The sequence below is a fragment of the Carcharhinus amblyrhynchos genome, chromosome 25 (assembly GCF_965287045.1).
Source record: "Carcharhinus amblyrhynchos chromosome 25, sCarAmb.v2.hapA, whole genome shotgun sequence".
Taxonomy (NCBI): Eukaryota; Metazoa; Chordata; class Chondrichthyes; order Carcharhiniformes; family Carcharhinidae; genus Carcharhinus; species Carcharhinus amblyrhynchos.
Genome location: NC_137348.1, coordinates 24,398,227 through 24,417,181, shown reverse-complemented (window position 1 = coordinate 24,417,181; position 18,955 = coordinate 24,398,227). Strand labels below are relative to the sequence as shown.

Sequence of the window (18,955 nt, the reverse complement as noted above, 5' to 3'; positions counted from 1 at the left end):
GTAAATTTGCTGATGACACCAAAGTCGGAGGTGTGGTAGATAGTGAGGAAGGGTGTCATAGTTTGCAGGGAGACTTGGACAGGTTGCAGAGCTGGACTGAGAGGTGGCGGATGGAGTTTAATGCGGAGAAGTGTGAGGTAATTCACTTTGGCAGGAATAACAGATGTGTTGAGTATAGGCTAACGGGAGGACTCTGAATAGTGTGGATGAACAGAGGGATCTAGGTGTATGTGTACATAGATCCCTGAAAGTTGGGAATCAAGTAGATAAGGTTGTTAAGAAGGCATACAGTGTCTTGGCGTTTATTGGTAGGGGGATTGAATTTAGGAGTCGCAGCGTCATGTTGCAACTGTGCACAACTCTGGTGCGGCCGCACTTGGAGTATTGTATGCAGTTCTGGTCCCCACATTATAGGAAGGATGTGGAGGCTTTGGAGAGGGTGCAGAGGAGGTTTACCAGGATGTTGCCTGGTATGGAGGGGAGGTCCTATGAGGAGAGACTGAGGGATTTTGGGGTTGTTTTCGTTAGAAAGAAGGCGGCTAAGAGGGGATCTTATTGAAACATATAAGATGATTAGAGGTTTAGATAGGGTGGACAGTGATAGCCTTTTTCCTCGGATGGAGAAAGCTAGCACGAAGGGTCATGGCTTTAAATTAAGGGGGGGTAGTTATAGGACGGATGTCAGGGGTAGGTTCTTTACCCAGAAGGTGGTGGGGGAATGGAATGCCCTGCCTGCTGCAGTTGTAAATGCGCCTAGTTTGGGGGCGTTTAAGAGATCCATGGATAGGTTTATGGATGGAAAGGGATTGGTTTAGGTTAGAGGGTCTTTTTTTTAACTGGTCGGCGCAACATCGTGGACCGAAGGGCCTGTTCTGTGCTGTAATGTTCTATGTTCTAAACCCACTCAGAGGGGAGAATATACACACCGACAGTGACCTGAGGCTGGAATTGAACTCAGGTCTCTGATGCTGTGAGGCAGCAGTGCTAACCACTCTGCCACTGCTCCTCTGAACAATGTTTCACTAGCCCCCAAAACCTGTTTGTCCTACTTGCATAACACACTCATTGTACACATACAAGGATCCAAACAACACTGCTTAAAGACTCAGATTTGGCCTGAGTCTGTATTATAGTTGAGATATTAATTGCTGATCATTCTGTATTGCATTTTCTCAGGGGGAATTATTAGTTTGTGTAGTTCTTATCCCCTTTTCATACCTTGATTTTGAACGTGGCTCGTTTTCTCTTTAAAGCTTGGCTTCAGTCTCCAGTTTCCTGTTTTCACTCTGACGGCTAGAAGTGAAATCAGTATTTTGGCTTTCTCTGAACCTCCTGGGATTGTGTGAATATATTATTTTTGCCAGCAGCGTTTTTGTTTGTGAATGGCTGGGAGCTTGCTAAATCCTGAAGCAAAGAATGAAACGCTGGCCTGCCCTGTTACTGATAACATGGTAGGCAGATGTTTAGGAGATTGGATAGTCCTCACTACAACCTCAGATCAGAGGACATGTGGAAACCATTAAGAAACTTGTTGCACTTCAGGCAGCTAATTGCTACTCTCCATCTTGTCTCCAAACCACCCTGGTTTGCCGACAAGAGGGTCTGGTCGACCTCAGCAGGATTTTATGGTTTCAGGATGAGCACGGCTGTAAAATCCCGCTCTCAATGTTTTCAAGGAGTTAGATACAGATCTTGGGGTGAATGGGATCAAAAGGTGAGGTGGGGGGGAAGTGGGATCAGGCTATTGACTTGAAAGATCGGCCATGATCATAATGAATGGCAGAGCAGGCTTGACGGACTGAATTGCTTCTTCATGTTCCTATTTTCAATGTTTCTAGGATCTCTACAATAATGTTGCATTGTCTATACAGTATCCCTGAGGGGAGGTTTCAGGGAGTGCTGCAATTTGTGAATCACAATGCTATTCAACGCAAGGACCAATTTCCCCATTCAACATGTGTTATCAGATCGCTAACTAACCTCATCCACACCCAGAATACTAACATACATTTGATTGAATGTCAACATTTAAGTGATGAAAGACAAACTTCAAAAAGACATCACTTGTGTGCTAACAGACTTTCTATGGATTTTATATAAGTTATATGTAAGTTCACAATAAATCAACCATTTCTGTGATGGTAGTGGTCTATACTGGAAAAAAAGTGCCCATTATCTATTATGACCTGGTGAGGAGGCGGGAATGGGGATGCACTGTCGATGTACTGAAATGTTCAACACTGTCACTGAAGCAGTGCTGACACAAATACATGCTGGATATTAAATAGAAGTGGTTTTGATGTAGCATAATCCTGTACACTGCATTGGTAGCTATCCCACCTCACTTGCATCTGCAGTAATGAATGCTTTTTTCGGGTTACATACTAAATGTAAAATAACATGTACTGGCCTCTACTGTGACTGTCTGTGATAAAGGTACAAGGATGGGGCATTTGGTATAAGACAATCCGATATCTCCTTTTCAGGCAATGATTGAGAAATCCAATGGACTGCACTGTAGGGGTTCTATGGTTATCGACATGTTGCTACTGTCCTGCCATTAATGACGAGTAGGTGATTCACTTGTTTGTGTCGATTCTATCGAGGGAAGGATTTGCTCACTTTAATTACTTTTTGTTCCCAATTACTCTGAAGCTGATATTGAGCACCTGGGTACATTTGCTCACAGCTATGGTTTTGATTAGCTCAGCTGGCTGGGTGGCTGGTTAGTTAGTGATGCACAGTGACTCCAACAGCATGGGTTCAATTCCAGTACTGGCTGAGGTTTGTTCATGAAGGCCTTTGCCCCTTGCCTGTGGTGTGGTGATTGTCAGGTTAAATCACTATCCCTTTGAAGAGGAGAGCAGCTTGTGGTCATCTGGGACTATGACAACTTCTCCTTATTACTTCGATTTGAATCAGTTAGCAAGATTGGTTGGAGTGAAGTTGTCACCAGCCTATGTTAAATCCAAATCAAATGATAGATCCTAATCTGTCAAAATGTAACGTGCATAGACAGAACTATTGAAAAGACAAGTTAAAAAAAATAGCCTACATGGGATCAAGATTAGTGAAATAAACCTTGGCTTTAAAATAAATATATTCATAAACAAGCAGCTTCATGCAGTCCTGGTGTAGAAGCAATGAAGTGTCCTATTCAATGTAAAATTGAATCTGTTGCTGTGGCTCAGGGGGAGGTGATGGCCTAGTGGTATTATCACTAGACTATTAACCCAGAAACTCAGCTAATGTCCTGGGGACTCAGATTCAAATCCCACCACGGCAGATGGAGAAATTTGAATTCAATTAAAAAGAATCTGGAATTAAGAATCTACTGATGACCATGAAACCATTGTTGGACTATCCCATCTGCTTCACTAACAGCCTTTAGGGAAGGAAATCTGCCTTCCTTACCTAGTCTGGCCGACGTGTGATTTTAGAACCATAGCAATGTGATTAGCTCTCAACTGCCTTCCAAGGGCAACTAGGGACGGGCAATAAATGCAGGCCAGCCAACAACGTCCATGAATAAATAACAAAGAACAGGAGACCATGCAGCCCAATGCAGTTCCAATGACACAGATAATGTCAAAGGTTTATTTACTGCTACCACAGGTACAAGTGCAGATCAATGCAGGAAATGGCTGGTGTGGGCAATTATTTACAATCTCTGCAGAAAATTGACCTTTCTCCTTGAGGCTGCCATTGATTTTAATATAAGACTGTTATTTTGTACACTTTTTTTAATATGTAGTGAAAAGATGCACTCCTGTCTGTAAACAAAATCTGATTTTACTTTGGTTGACTCACTGTCTGTGGCTGATTTTTATGACTTCTTCCTTTCTCAGATGGTTTGAAAAATAAAATAAACTTAATTTCCACGACCAAGCAGTTTTTTTTTGAGAAAGCCATGTTTCTTTTAAAAAGTAGCTGATGAATAAAATGTAAAGAAGGATGTCTAGTCAAACATACTAACTGAGGTATAAGCTTCAGTGGAAAATCTCCATGAATAATGAATTATTCATCTTTTGCTGAAGGAGTGAAGGTCCAAGCATTAATTTGGTTGAAATATCGAACCAAAAGCAACAGATGCTGTGTTGTCAGCCTTTGATTTTCACGCTGTTAGCATGAATTTAATTCGTTTTGATTAAAGAAGTCTTTTTTGATAGTCATGATAATGTTAAAATTGCATAGAATTTACAATATCGAGACAAGACTTGTCTATGTTGATGTTTATGCTCCACACAAGCTTCTTCCTACTCCTATCAATATATCGTTCTATTCCTTCCACTCTCAAGCTCAGATAGCTTCTCTGCATCTATTTTATTCATTTCAGCTAATCCTTAGGCAGTGCGTTTACCGCAGAGGGCTACAGAGGCTGGTTCATTATGTCTGTTCATGGCTGAGATAGGGTGATTTTTATTCAGTAAGAGGATCAAAGGCATTGGGGATAAGGTGGGAAAGTGCAGTTGAGGATTATCACATCAGATCAGTCATGATCTCATTGAATGTTGGGGCAGATTCGATGGGCCAGATGGCCGATTTCTGCTCCCACGTCTTATATTTAAAGTTCATTTATTAGTGTCACAAATAGGATTACATTAACACTGCAATGAAGTTACTGCGAAAATCTCCCAGTCCCCACACTACGGCATCTATTCAGGTACACTGAGGGAGAATTTAGCATGGCCAGTTATCATCTTTGGAGTGTGGCAGGAAACAGGAGCGCTCAGAAGAAACCCACACAGACATAGGGGGAATTTGCAAACTCCATACAGACAGTACCCAAGCTGGGAATCGATCCCTGGTCCCTCGCGCTATGAGGCAGCAGTGCTAACCACTGTGCCACCATGCCATCCCTGGTCCTGGTCACCACTTGGACATCCCAAGGTAACTTTCTGGTAGAGGCTTGACCAATCCCAGCTGGCTCCTCTGCTGGTCATATCCTGTGTGTGGGAGGATGACAGAGTGGAGGATGTGGGCCCAGGTTGGCCATTGGCCACAATATTTCTGCAGAGCCAAGAGGGCAGAACTCCTGCACCTCCCGGATCCACATAATTGTAACTATGGGAAAAGCCAGGATATCTCCAGCTGCCTTTTCAATTGGGAATCCTACAATATAGACATATAAAAGAATGTGACATGATGTTTCCCCTTGCTGCAGTGTCTAAAACCAGGAGTCAGAGCCTCAGAATAAGTGGGTGGCATTTTAGGATTGAAGAGAAAATTCTTCCCTCAGAGGATGTGACTCTTTGGAAATCTCAACCTCGGAGGACTGCAGATTTTCAGTCGATAAATATATTCAAGACTGAGATGTGGAGTTAGTGTAGAATTCAGCAATATTATTATTGCACAATGGAACAGACTCCAGGGGCCATATTTCATTTTATTCATTAAAGGGATGTGGGCTTCGCTGGCTAGGCCAGCATTCATTTCCCATCCCTAATTGCCCTGGAGAACGTGGTGGAACTGCCGCAGTCCATGTGGCATAGGCACACCCACAGCTCTGTTAGGGAGGGAGTTCCGAGGATATGACCCAGTGATATTGAAGGAACAGCGATATATTTCCAAGTCAGGATGGTGTGTGGCTTAGAGGGGAGCTTCCAGGTGCTGATGTACCCATATATCTGCTGCCCTCGTCCTTCTAGATGACAGCAGTCATGGGTTTGGGAGATGCTGTGTGAGGAGTCCACTCCTGCCCCTATTTTGTATGTTATATTAGTAATCTGATTTCCATCTGCAGGATTCCAAATGCTGAATTCAGATGGGCACATTGCACTTAAATGTCACATGTTTCCAGAGTGGGAGTTGGCTCATCTCAGCGGGTATTTGGATGAAATTGGTCCTTCCACTGTTGATGGGTGCAATGTTGCTGCCTTAATTCTCCTTTGTGTCAATAATCACTCGCGTTTAATCCTACTCTGGGTCACATTAGCTTCATAAATGTTGATACAATGACTCCTAGAATCAATGATTGCAGCATCACTCTGGATGGATGGTAAACCTGTCACAGACACAGTTTAGTAATTATCCTTTAATTAAAGATTTGCACAAAATGCAATCGTGTGTCCCTGCCACACAGCTTTTATTCTGTGAACGCAGAGTTTTCTTGAGATCATCTCACCAGAGAATCATTATAGCTATGTCTTCACTTTTTGTGATGATGGTCGTGAGTCATTTGTGGGCCATGTCATGCTCACAGCCCAGCGTCAACCCTGGCACTCACACTGCTGACACACCCAGTTCCTCACCCCTGATGCTGGATCTCTCTGGGACAAATTGCATCAATCCAACCAGGGAAATGAAGCGAGTTGCCTTAATGAGAGTTCCAGCACACACTGGGTCAAGTTGCTAGTTCGCTTACAGGACTGTTGAACTTTATAGTATGGTAGGACGTCATTCATAGAACATAGAGCAGTACAACACAGAAACAGGCCCTTCGGCCCATAATGTTGTGCTGAACATGAAGCCAAATTAAACCAATCCCTTCTGCCAGCCCTTTGTCCATATCCCTCTATTCTCTGCATAGTCATTTGCTCATCTAAAAGCCCCTTAAGCACCCCTATTGTATCTGCCTCCACCATCCCCGACAGTGTGTTCCAGACACCTACCCACAGTCTATGTAAGTAAACTTGCCCCTAACACTGTCTTTGAACTTTCCCTCTCTGACCTTAAGTTCATGCCCCCAGTATTAAACATTTCAACTCTGGGAAGAAGATTCTGACTGGCACCCCTATCTCTGCCTCTCATAATTTTATAGTCGTCTATCAGGTCTCCCCACAATCTCCGCCACTTCAAAGAAAACAACCCTAGTTTTTCCAACCTCTCCTTATAGCTCATAACTTCTAATCCAGACTGCATCCTAGTAAACCTCTTCTGCACTCTCTCCAAAGCCTTCCTGCTGTGTGTGAAAATGAGTCCAGGCCAGAAAGTGGAGTATTTTGGTTTAGTGTGCCTTACTGAAAGATGTGGGAAAAGGGCCTCTTAATATTTCCAAAGAATAAAACTGTTTCACTTACACATTGGCCCCAGTGTTTACGGTAGTTCATTAGTAAATCTCTGTGTGAGCACCACTCTTATACTTTAACGATGGAATTTAACTGGCCCACTACAACATGTCCATTCTGTGTTCCCGACCCAACACAATTAACCATGGTTCCCTGAAAGGAATGCCTAATGTATTTCAATACACTTGAACTTGCCCATTCATTCTAATAAAGTTACACTAATTATATCCAGACACTCTGACCATTATGTTAAAGCAAGTATATAAATAATAGTGACTTTAAGTGTGCATTTAAATTCTGATGAAGAACATCATCCATTCATATGTTTGAAATGCTTCACCATGCAGGCAGCAAGGTCACCAAAATATTAAACTCCCAAGGGAATTTGTTTGCTTACAACATTTCACCCCATTGAGTTGATCGGAATTCCAGGGACAGGAAGGTTGGAAATGTTTGCAAACATCCCGACCAGTTGTATCCAAGGAGGTCAGTCATTGATAATCTGACACTCATTCTACATTGTCAGTGCCTGCAGCAATCTACAGTCGTGTGTTTCGAATTCTGATACTGAATGGATTCAGGATACAGCACCGCCCATTTCAAGAGTCAGCAATACACTGGAATGAAGAGTAACAAGAATCTGAATTCTCTCCACTCTTGCCACTGCCAAAGCAAGGAGGACTTTGGGTGCTCCCTGCTGATGATTTTCTCAGCAAGAAGCCACTCATAAGAACAAAGAACAATACAGCACAGGAATGGGCCCGTCAGCCCACCAAGCTTGCACCAACACACAGTTTCTATCCCTCTGTTTGCCTCCAGTTGATGTGTCTATCAAGATACATCTTGAACGTTGCTAATGTCCCTGCCTACACCACCTCCACCGGCAGCGCGCTCCAGGCACCCACCACTCTCTGTGTGAAAAACTTTCTCTGCACATCCCACCGAAACTTGCCATCTCTCACCTTGAACCTTGTAGCTTCTGATTATCCACCCTGTCTACGCCCCTTATAATTTTGGAGATTTATATCAGGAATTCCAGGAGCCTCACTGATCACATCTTTCTCACACAGAGCCACTCCGCAAACTCTGACTTGTGGAGTTAGCTTCTGCTGAGGGTGTGCAGCTAGGGCTACAGACAGAGCCTACAGGGACAGGGTAACACTAAGGGGGCGAATTTTCCCAATCTGCACGTCATGGGAATTGAAGCGGGTGAGGGACATCCATTGACCTCGGATGGGATTTTCCAGTTTCAGGATGAGCGCAGCTGGAAAATCCCGCCCTACAGAGGGCCAGCACAGACAGCGCGGGCTGAAAGGCCTCCTGCCATGCTGCAACCATGCTGGACAGCTGAAATAAGTTCAGAAAATGTTGGATTTCTCTCCCATGGCCCCTTTGCCACTCTATCTCTCCCTCTTACATTAAAAACTTCCATGGCCAAGCAACTGGGCACCTGAACTGCCATCTCCTTCTGCAGCTCACTGCCAAAAATGCATTTCACCAACAGCACTCTTGTCAAATGCCAAACGGCACATTTTGCTGGGCTAACGGTGCTATTTAAATGCAGGTCGCTACTGAAATACCCAGCAGGGTATACACGGTCGGGACTTTCCACACTTTCCCCTCCCCCCACCCCCATCTCGGCAATGGATCTCCTCATTGTGGAGGTAGCTCGCAATTGGCTGCCAGTAAGGTCTTCCAGGCCTGCCAAAGACTGTGTTCTTCATGAGTCTGCTCTCCACATACACACAAGTGAACCTGTCACAATAGGGAACCCGCCACAAAACGGAACCCCCCTCAGTGGGATCATCTTTGGCAGGACTGGAAGATTCTGCTGGTGGGAAGGGCTGGAAATTCCAGCCCCATCTGTGGAGAGAGAAACAATGGTTCATCCTTCAGGTCCACCAGCCTTCAGGGACACACGATTGTGCTTTGCTCTCCCTTCACAGACACTGCCTGATCTGCTCAGCATTTCCAACATTTCTATTTTCACAACAAATTAAATACACAAGTGTGAATCGTATTTCAATTGGGAATTAATTGGGAACTCACCAGTACTCACATCGGAGCAGGTTTGCCGCTTAGAGGAGGTCATTAGTTAATTCGATCATTTATTTAACGGTACTCAGAAAAGTAGAAGAGTGGAGCGAAAGTGTTTTTGTTAATTCGAGGTGGACAATGTGCAGTCGGACAAATTTTCCAGCCCTTCCTGCCAGTGGGATCTTCCAGTCCTGCTGATGGCGATCCCCTGCAATGGGTCCCATGGACACAGCCAGCAAATGATACAAAGCGCTATCGCCATTGTCCACTGGCGAACTGCCTCCATTGGTGGAAAGCACGACATGGGGAATGGAAAATTCCATAGAGTCCCTTAAATACAAACTCCTGTCTTTCATCCTTCACTGCCTGGCAAACTGAGTTTAAATAGTAACCTTTTCTCAAATGAAGAAAGCAAAGACTTTGCGGCTATATTACTGTTGCTCTTTTCAGGCCTCAGGCTTACGAACCATTGGCCAACCACAATATTAACTGAAGTGGGCAAGATTAATGAAGGTTTGATTTGATTTGATTTAATTTATTATTGTCACATGTACGGAGATACACTGAAAAGTACTGATTTGCATGCCATCCGTACCAATAAAACCATACATAGCTTGGAAGAATTGCCACGGTCCGCCGCCATCTTGAAACATGGATGTGGTCAATCCGCATTGAGAGCAGTACCGCCCACGTCCCCATTCTCTCTCCACTCCCTGTGTCGTAGGGACTGGCGCTAGTACTTTAGGGCCTTGTGTCCATTGACCATGCACACAAAGCATTCTTTGCAAAATGGTTGGTGGAGGGGTTGGGAACAGGCCATATCAGTTGGTTTACAGAATGTATAGGTGAGGTTTAACCCGTCAGAGACTGCCACCGGTCAATGCCCACAGGGAAAGAGTCTAAATATAAGTGGTCCTAATTTAGAAAGGATTTGTCATGGTAAAATTATGGACAACTATTTCCAACTTGTCAGTGAAGCAGTAACTAGCAGCAAAACTTTAGGATTAGTCCGGGGGTATTGCGTAATTCCTCCACCCCTCGTGCACCCCTCCCCACACCCCCCACATACACACGCACACACACAAGCAAAAATTAAGGTATGGGGAATGCATGATCACAAGTGACTGTTGAAGTTGTGCCAATTGTAACACTTAAGAGTGAAAAAAGGAAACACGAAGGGTACAGCACAAAAACAAACCTCAGGGAAAGGGAATTAGGAGGAAATATTTGAGTGTCGAGGGAGAAGTGGCTCGGAGACAATGCAGCCACATGTCACCTTCTGTGCTGGGACTGCTATTGCTGAATGAATGAGTAAATATCATTGATTTAAAACTTTTCAATAATTTCTGAGGAAAGATCCCAGTAAAGCTCAGGCCTTTCATTAAATCAGCAAAAAAGGTACAGAATTCCAAACCTGATTTGGGAAAATACTTTCCTGCAACTTCAGAAATTAGGGAAGAGGAGCCCAACCCCAAAAGTATTTTTATAATCTGCCTTCAATTTTACAATAGATCCGGGATATTTCTCTCACAATGGGGATAATGAACCCACGTTCACCGTGAGCACAATATCTCGCAAGAGCTGGAAAACCAGATTCTTACTGGTGGGATCTTGTTTTTCGATTTTCTTTGCCCCCTCGCCGGTGACGCCTCATTGAAATGCATTTAAAGAGCTTCTCCTCCGTATTTCCCTACCCTACCCCAGGTAAGGAACTCCCCCCTTTGCCAATATTACAACAGCTATTGAAAAATGGGAAGCTGTTGCGGGAAACCCACTAGGGGAGGGGAGGAAAGGTAAGTGTAGCCCCAGGGGGTCGGAGGGGGGGTGGAGTGCCAACATGGTGTGTCCAGGGGGTTGTGCCGGAATGACCCCTCTGGGTAGGTCCACTGGGGGAGTGGGTTCCTCTTGTGTGTGGGCTAAGGGGGAGAGGGTTGCCCTGGTTCGTTTGGGGGGATGGGTAGGGTGGATGAGGCATTTCCTCAGTGGCTTATATGAAGTGGACAGGGAGGGACAAGTTACCCAGTGCTCATGCGGGGGCTACCCCATTTCTCATGAGGGGGTCCCCCCTGTTCTTGGCAGGGAGGTGGTGGGGGGGGGGTGGAGTTTCTTTTTAAAGCTCTTTATAAAGGGCCAGCTCTATCAGTCCCCTGCTCCAACACCATGATGGCAGAAACCATGTCCCCAGATCCTGTGCACAGAATACCAGAGAATATGGCAAGAAAACTCGGCTGCGCCGCTGGAAAGCTACACGCCGGGTTTCTCATCTCAGACAGTACACTGCACAGAGTGCAAAATCCCACCCAGTATGTAGGAGTGGTATCCAAACAGCTCACAAAAACTTTATTCAGTGTTAGATTGTGCTTGTGAAAGGGACTTTAACTTCAATGACAGTTGTGCATCATGCAAAGAGGTGTGAATACACTGGTAACTGCTTAGTCAGGAAGGTGTTACGATAAAATCCACTTAAAAAGTCATGTAAATATCTCGGTCAGTCTGGAATGGCACGGGGCAGATTAATGTTTCAGACGCAGACCGATGGATCGGCTGCGTACTGCTAGCATTTTCTGTTCCTATGCAAGGAATGTCTGTCACAGTCAATGTTAAACATCCCATGTCCGTCTCCGTGTTAAACTGCCCCCTAAATCAGATTTTCCGGCACAAGGAAAGGCTTTCAAAAATTGAGCAGTTACAAGCAAGCGTAAAAGACACTGGGGGGGAGGATTGTCCAGCAGCCTTGCCCCGAAACTGGAAAATCCCACCCAAAGTCAACAAACCGTTGCATGATGCCCTCACCTCCCCCCTGACACCAACCCCACCACCCCCAAACTCCTCCCACTCCCCCACCCCCAACTGACCCATTACGATTCCCACGGTGGGCAGGATGAGACAATTCCTCCCCTAGAGTTTTACAGCAGACAAACAGGCCCTTCCGCCCATCGTGTCTGTGCTGTCCTTGAACTCTGAACCTTTCAGCTTCATCAAGCGGGCTCTAAGGTCTTGCATTTGCTCTTTATTTAACAGCACTGAACTAAAATAAAAAAAATACTGGTTGCAAGTTTAACTTAACGCACCCGATTCACACTTGGCCTCATTTTAATACCTGTTGCATCCAGTGATAAATAAAACTGGGTGGTGGTGGGGGCAGGGGAGAATGTATTGTAAAACAGCAGCTTAGGATAAAATTAGCAACATTCATTTAACATTTATAACATAACAGAACTTCCACAAAGTGTTAATTTATAATGCAGAAACAATAGCTTGCTGAGTTTAAAGCTTTGTTAAATCTCATGTTAAGCATAGCATCATCTAAACACAACTTAGTTACCTCACTTACAGTCATATTCTCAATGGGGAGCATTCTTTATAAAACTTTCTACCATGGCATCAAAATACCATTAATTATTCTCCCTTATCCCTCAGATCATCCCCAAAATGCAAGCAGCATGTAGGAGTTGGACGGAATCGAACGCGGGTCTCTGGCACAGTATAGCCTATTGAGGACTTTGAAAGGCAGATGATTAGCTGGGGCATCAAACATACATTAATAGGGTGGAATTTTACCGGCACATCCACCCGAGGTTCGAACAATCCCGCTCGAGGCCAACACAGAGTGCCGTTCTCCGAGCCTTGCCTGCCTGCCCCCGGAATTGGAGCGGGCGTGTCAGTAAAATTCCAGCAATAGTGTCCCTACATTCCAAAAAAAAGGCCATTCGGCCCATCGAGCCAGTTTTGAAGTTTCTTTATCAGTGTCACTAGTAGGCTTACATTAATACTGCAATGAAGTTACTGTGAAAATCCCCTGGTCGCCACACTCCAGTGCCTGTTTGGGTACGCTGAAGGAGAATTTAGCATGGCCAACACACCAACTTTCCCACAAAGCATCTTACCCAGGCTCACCCCATTCCCATAACCCCATAAATTTACCCCGCTAACCCCCTGAACTACACATCTTGGATCACTAAGGGGCAAGTGCAGCAGGTGGTCAGGAAGGCGAATGGGATGCTGGCCTTCATAGCGAGGGGGATTGAATATAAAAGTAGGGAGGTCTTGCTGCAACTGTACAGGGCACTGGTGAGGCTGCAGCTGGAGTACTGGGTGCAGTTTTGGTTGCCGTACTTACGCAAGGATATTTTGGCCTTGGAGGGAGTGCAGAGGAGGTTTACTAGGCTGATGCCGGAGTTGAGGGAGTTGAACTATGAGGAGAGGCTGAATAAACTAGGCTTGTACTCGTTAGAGTTTAGAAGAATGAGGGGAGATCTTATTGAGACATATAAGATGATGAATGGGATGGATAGGATAGAGGTGGAGAGGCTCTTCCCGCTCAGAAAGGACAGTAGGACTAGGGGGCACAGCCTCAGGATAAAGCGGGGGGCGGTTTAGAACGGAGTTGAGGAGGAACTTCTTCACTCAAAGGGTGGTGAATCTCTGGAATTCTCTGCCCGTTGAAGTGGTGGAGGCTGCCTCGCTAAATATATTTAAGACGCGGGTTGATGGGTTTTTGATAAGCGAGGGGTTTAAGGGTTATGGGGAGAGGGCGGGAATGTGGAACTGAGCCACAACAGATCAGCCATGATCTTATTGAATGGCGGGGCAGGCTCGAGGGGCTAGACGGCCTACTCCTGCTCCTATTTCTTATGTTCTTATGTTCTTATGCAACTTAGCATGGCCAATCCACCTAACCAGCACATCTTTAGGAGGAAACCGGAGCACCCAGAAGAAACTCAGGCAGACATGGAGAGAACATGCAAACTCCACATGGACAGTGACCCAAGGCCGGAATCAAACTCAGGTCCCTGGCGCCATGAGGCAGCAGTGTTAACCACTGTATCACTGTGCCATCCAGAAACCTGAGAATCCTAAAAACTAGGAGCAAGAGTAGCCCCTTTAGCTCCGCCATTTAATATGAATCACTTGCATCCAATAGAAAGGAAACCATTCCCTAAAGGAATCACTTGGAATCAAAACTGAGATCACATCCAGGGACTGAGCAAGCCAAAGGTGGCACAAACATATACTGGCCAAGAGGGACTGTGTGGGAGGAGCTCAGATGGCCAAATATAGAAACAATAAGGAGAAATGTAGATGTGTGCAGGAGTAATCCAGGATGCTCCATCGATTAACAAAGAACTCGGTCGGTGTTTTAAAATACGACTTAAAACTTAACGAAAGCCACTGCAGAGTGGCAGAGTCAAACCAAGAGAAATGTGTGCCTCTGAATCTCTGAACAGTCAGACATCATCTGCTGTATCCTGATCCCATCTTAGACACGTATGAGCAGTGATGGACTGTCTAAGTTATTGAAAAGCGGTTTAAAATTTTAGCCCAGATAAATAGCAGCACTAGGTATTCTTAAAGGTGAATATAACTTTTGCCTTGGTCACAGACTCCAACTCTGCACATTTTCCAATATGGAAAATACCTAATTTATCGAACGGGCAATGTGATTTATTCCTAGCTCCAGGCTGTGTTCTATTTTCATCGAAGAAACATTGAATTAATATCCTGTACAACTTTCATCCAAGGGCTCCTGATGCTTAGAACATTACTGTTAATCAAAATGTCATTTACTGGAGTGTTAACTGATAGGTTAGCAGTATGATTTCAAATGATAATCCTTTAAAAGGGCCTATGGGACAGGGTAGGGCAATCAACATGACTCCTGCAGCATTGTGGATACACCACTGCTACTTCCTGGTTCCACAGGAAGAAGTGTTTTTGTCAAAAGGAACAACATTGAAAATCTCGATCTTTGAATGGTGATTGCAGGAGGCTCTGGAGAATCCTGAGGCAGCACAGGCCGGACCCACTCAATGGGCATGATGTTCTCAAAGGGGTTCACACATCAGCTATTATGTCCCTAATTTGCTTAATTGAGGGATGTAATGTCTGCCTTAGGTGCTCATCCTGCACACCTTAAACAATCTCGCTTATATGTTTGGCAGTGGAACCAATACTTATGCAAAACTGGTAGAGATCATCCCACTGGAACACACAAATTTCTATTTCAATCAGTTCAACAAAAAAAAGCACAGGTTTCGTATAAAATAAACTATCTAAAAAGACATTCTTATTTGGGTAAAACATTCCAAGTGTATTTAGTATCACACCATTTTCGTATTATGCTTCCTAACGTTGGGTATTCTTGGTAAAACATAAAGCAGAATTGGGTACAAAGGATAATTTACTGTTGTTACACGGTCAACATGCTCCTTAAAGCCAACTGAATGGAATAGTTCAGAGTTATCAGGAACGTCATTCCATGCAGCATTTTCTAATGTACCCAAAACTCCCACTGCCTTGGCCCAATAATTCCCCTGGCAGATTACAGCTCGGAAGATGGCTCTCTCTTTCCCTCCTCACTATCAATGTCGGCATCACTTGGGACATGGAAAGCCACGTACGGACACTTCTTAACATTGAGGCAAACCAGTTTCTGAAGCGTTGCTGTGTTGACGATATTAAAGCCTTTTTGCCCTCCAAACGTGCTTGGCTTCCAATAGTCCGGAGAACAAATTGGATTTCCCATGAGACCTTTGAGGGAAAAGGGAGCACCCATTTCCACCATGCTTTCCCCAAAAATGGCATTTTTGTATGGTGCTTCCAGCAGCAGTGCAGGAAAGAATTCCAGAGCGTCAATGTGTCCGTACAATTCCTCCAGTCTAGCTGCCACTTCCGTCTCACCTACGATGAAAGAAAATAATCAGATTGAATTTATTGAGCAAGAAGCCTTAAGTGTTTTATGAATGATTAAAAAAAACCCAGCGGGCACAATCTTACTGGCCCTTCACGCCACACTCCTGCTGTAGCAAGGTCGGAGAATTTAGTGGCCGGGCGAATCTCCGTTCACTGCGGCAGGACGGGAAATCCCATCGGTGTGAACAGTGGTAAGATTCCGGCCTGCATGCTTTGACTGTCAAATTATGCAAGAACAACCCGTATTTATACAGAACCTCTATCGTTGAAAATAAACATCCCGAGGTGTCTCACACAGGAGTGCAAGGAATAAAAATAGACATGATGCAGAAGAGGAGAGTTTGGGTAGAGTGAAAAAATGCTTAATCAAAGAGGTGAAGAAAATTAACAAAGGATTACTAGAGAGAGGGGGAGAAAACACAGTTTCTGCTTACTCAGCGCTCATTTACAGGCTCAAATAACTATTCTAATAAAGAATGAAAACAGAAAATGCTGGAAAAAAATCTCAGCAGCTCTGGCAGCATCGGTGGAGCAAGAAACAGAGTTAACTCCGAAGAACGAAGATAGATGGGTGATGGTGAGAGAGGCTGGGAGGAAGCAGTCAGCGCAGGGATCGCCTGTGGTTGTTCCCCTTGGCAACAAGCATACCATGTTGGACACTGTTGAGGAGAACGACCTACTGGTGGTAAGGCAAGGGACTGGATTTCCAGCACTGAGTCTGTCCCTGTAGCTCAGAAGGGAAGGAGGGAGAGAAGGAGAGCAATATTTATTAGGGACTCGATAGTTAGGGGGACAAATAGGAGGTTATGTGGCAGTGAAAGAGACTCATGGATGGTATGTTGCCTCCTGGGTGCCAGGGTCCGTGACGTCTACGGCTGTGTTTTCAGGATCCTTAAGCGGGAGGGCAATCAGCCACAAGTTGCGGTACACATCGCGTACCAACATTGATAAGACAAGGGATGGGGATTTAAAACAGGAATTTAGGGAGTTAGGGTGGAAGCTGAGAGCCAGGACAAACCGTGTTGTCATCTCTGACTTGTTGCCGGTGCCACGTGCTAGCGAGTTGAGGAACAGGGAGAGAGTGCAGATAAACATGTGGCAGCAGGGACGGTGTAAGACAGAGGGTTTCAGTTACATGGATAATTGGAGCACATTCTGGGGAAGGTGGGACCTGTACAAACAGGCCAGTTTGCACCTGAACCAGACAGACACCAATATCCTGGGAGGGAAATTTACTACGTCTCTTCAGGGGGGTTTAAACTAATTTGTCAGGGGGAAGAGAAAATGAGCTGTAGTCCAGAAGCCAGTGTTGAGAGTAGTGAGGTACTGAGATCGCAGGAGTGTGCCAGCAGACAGGATGGCGGGTTGAAGTGTGTTTACTTCAACACAAGGAATAAGGTAGGTGAACTTGGAGTGTGGATTGGTACTTGGGACTACGATGTTGTGGCCATTACGGAGACATGGTTAGAACAGGGACAGGAATGGTTGTTGGAAGTTCCAGGGCACAGATGTTTCAGTAAGAGTAGGGAAGGTGGTATAAGAGGTGGAGGAGTAGCATTGTTAATCAAGGATAGTTTAACGGCTGCTGAAAGGCAGTTCGAGTGGGATTTGCCTACCGAGGTAATATGGGCTGAATTAGAAATAGGAAAGGAGCGGTCATATTGTTAGGCATTTTCTATAGGCCCCCAAATAGTAACACAGATATGGAGGAGGAAATGGCAAAGCAGAATATGGAGATGTGTGAAGTTCACAGGGTAGTTATCATGGGTGACTTTAACTTTCCAAATATTGATTGGAACCCTTACATGTCGAATAGTTTGGATGGGGCACTTTTTGTACAGTGTGCAGGAGGGTCTCCTGACACAATGTGAATAAGCCGACAAGAGATGGGGCCACATTGGATTTGGTACTGGGTAATGAACCAGGCAAAGAGTTAGATTTGTTTGTGGGAGAGCACTTTGGAGATAGTGACCACAATTCGGTGTCTTTCATTATTACAATGGAGAGGGATAGGGCTATATGTCAGGGCAAGGTTTATAATTGGGGGAGGAATGATTATGATGCGATCGGGCAAGAGTTAGGGAGCATAAGATGGGAACAGAAACTGTCAAGAATAGGCACAAATGAAAAGTGGAGCTTGTTCACGGAACAAATACTGCATGTTCTTGATAGGTATGTCCCTGTTAGGCAGGGAGGAAATGGCTGAGTGAGGTAACCATGGTTCACAAAGGAGGCTGAATGTCTTGTCAAGACGAGAAAGGAAGCATATGTAAGGATGAGAAAACAAGGTTCAGTTGGGTCACTTGAGGGTTACAAGGTAGCAAGGAATGAGTTTAAAAGCTTAGGAGAGCTGGGAGGGGGCAAGAGAAGTCCTTGGCTGGTTGGATCAAGGAAAACCCCAAGGGTTTTTACTCTTATGTGAGAAATAAAAGAATGACCAGGGTGAGGTTAGGGCCAGTCAAGGATAGAAGTGGGAGTCAGCAGAGATAGGAGAGGCAATGAATGGATACTTTTCTTCAGTGTTTACCAAGGAGAGGGTCCATGTTTTTGAGGATGGCAGTGTGATACAGGCTGATAGGCTGGAGGAGATAGATGTTCTGAGGGGAGATGTATTAGCAATTTTGAAGTCCCCTGGGCCAGATGGGATATATCCTAGGACTCTTTGGGAGGCAAGAGATGAGATTGTAGAGCCTTTGGCTTTGATCTTTGGGTCCTCACTGTCCACGGGGATAGTGCCAGAGGACTGGAAAGTGGCGAACGTTGTTCCTCTGTTCAAGAAAGGAAATAGGAATGACCCTGGTAATTAAAGGCAGGTTAGTCTTACTTTGGTGGTCGCTAAGTTAATGGAAAAGGTCCTGAGGGATAGGTTTTATGACCATTTGGAAAGATGCAGCTTAATCTGGAATAGTCAGCACAGATTCGTGAAGAGTAAGTCTTGCCTCACAATTTTGATTGAATTCTTTGAGGAGGTAACTAAATGTGTAGATGAAGGTAGAGCAGTTGATATTGTATACATGGATTTTAGTAAAGCGTTTGATAAGGCTCCCCATGGTAGGCTCATGAAGAAAATGAGGTGGTGTGGGATAGAGGGAAATTTGCCCAATTGGATAAGTAACTGGCTATCTCATAGCAGTAAAAAGTCTGACAACACCAGGTTTTAGTCCAACCTATTTATTTGATAATATACTCACAAGCTTTCGAGGTTCCCCTCTTCGTCA

General features: G+C 44.8%; 1 protein-coding gene across 1 annotated transcript in view; it reads right to left on the bottom strand.

Annotated features, from left to right (window-relative positions):
- Window positions 1-13,694: 13,694 nt before the first annotated feature.
- The window catches only part of LOC145358389 (prostaglandin G/H synthase 1-like), a 107,995-nt gene continuing 102,734 nt past the window's right edge, over window positions 13,695-18,955 (bottom strand). Inside the window, exon 11 of the mRNA XM_080212418.1 lies at window positions 13,695-15,725. Coding sequence (XP_080068544.1) covers window positions 15,367-15,725 — 359 coding nt within the window. The 3' untranslated portion in view covers window positions 13,695-15,366. The remainder of the gene's footprint in view (window positions 15,726-18,955) is intronic.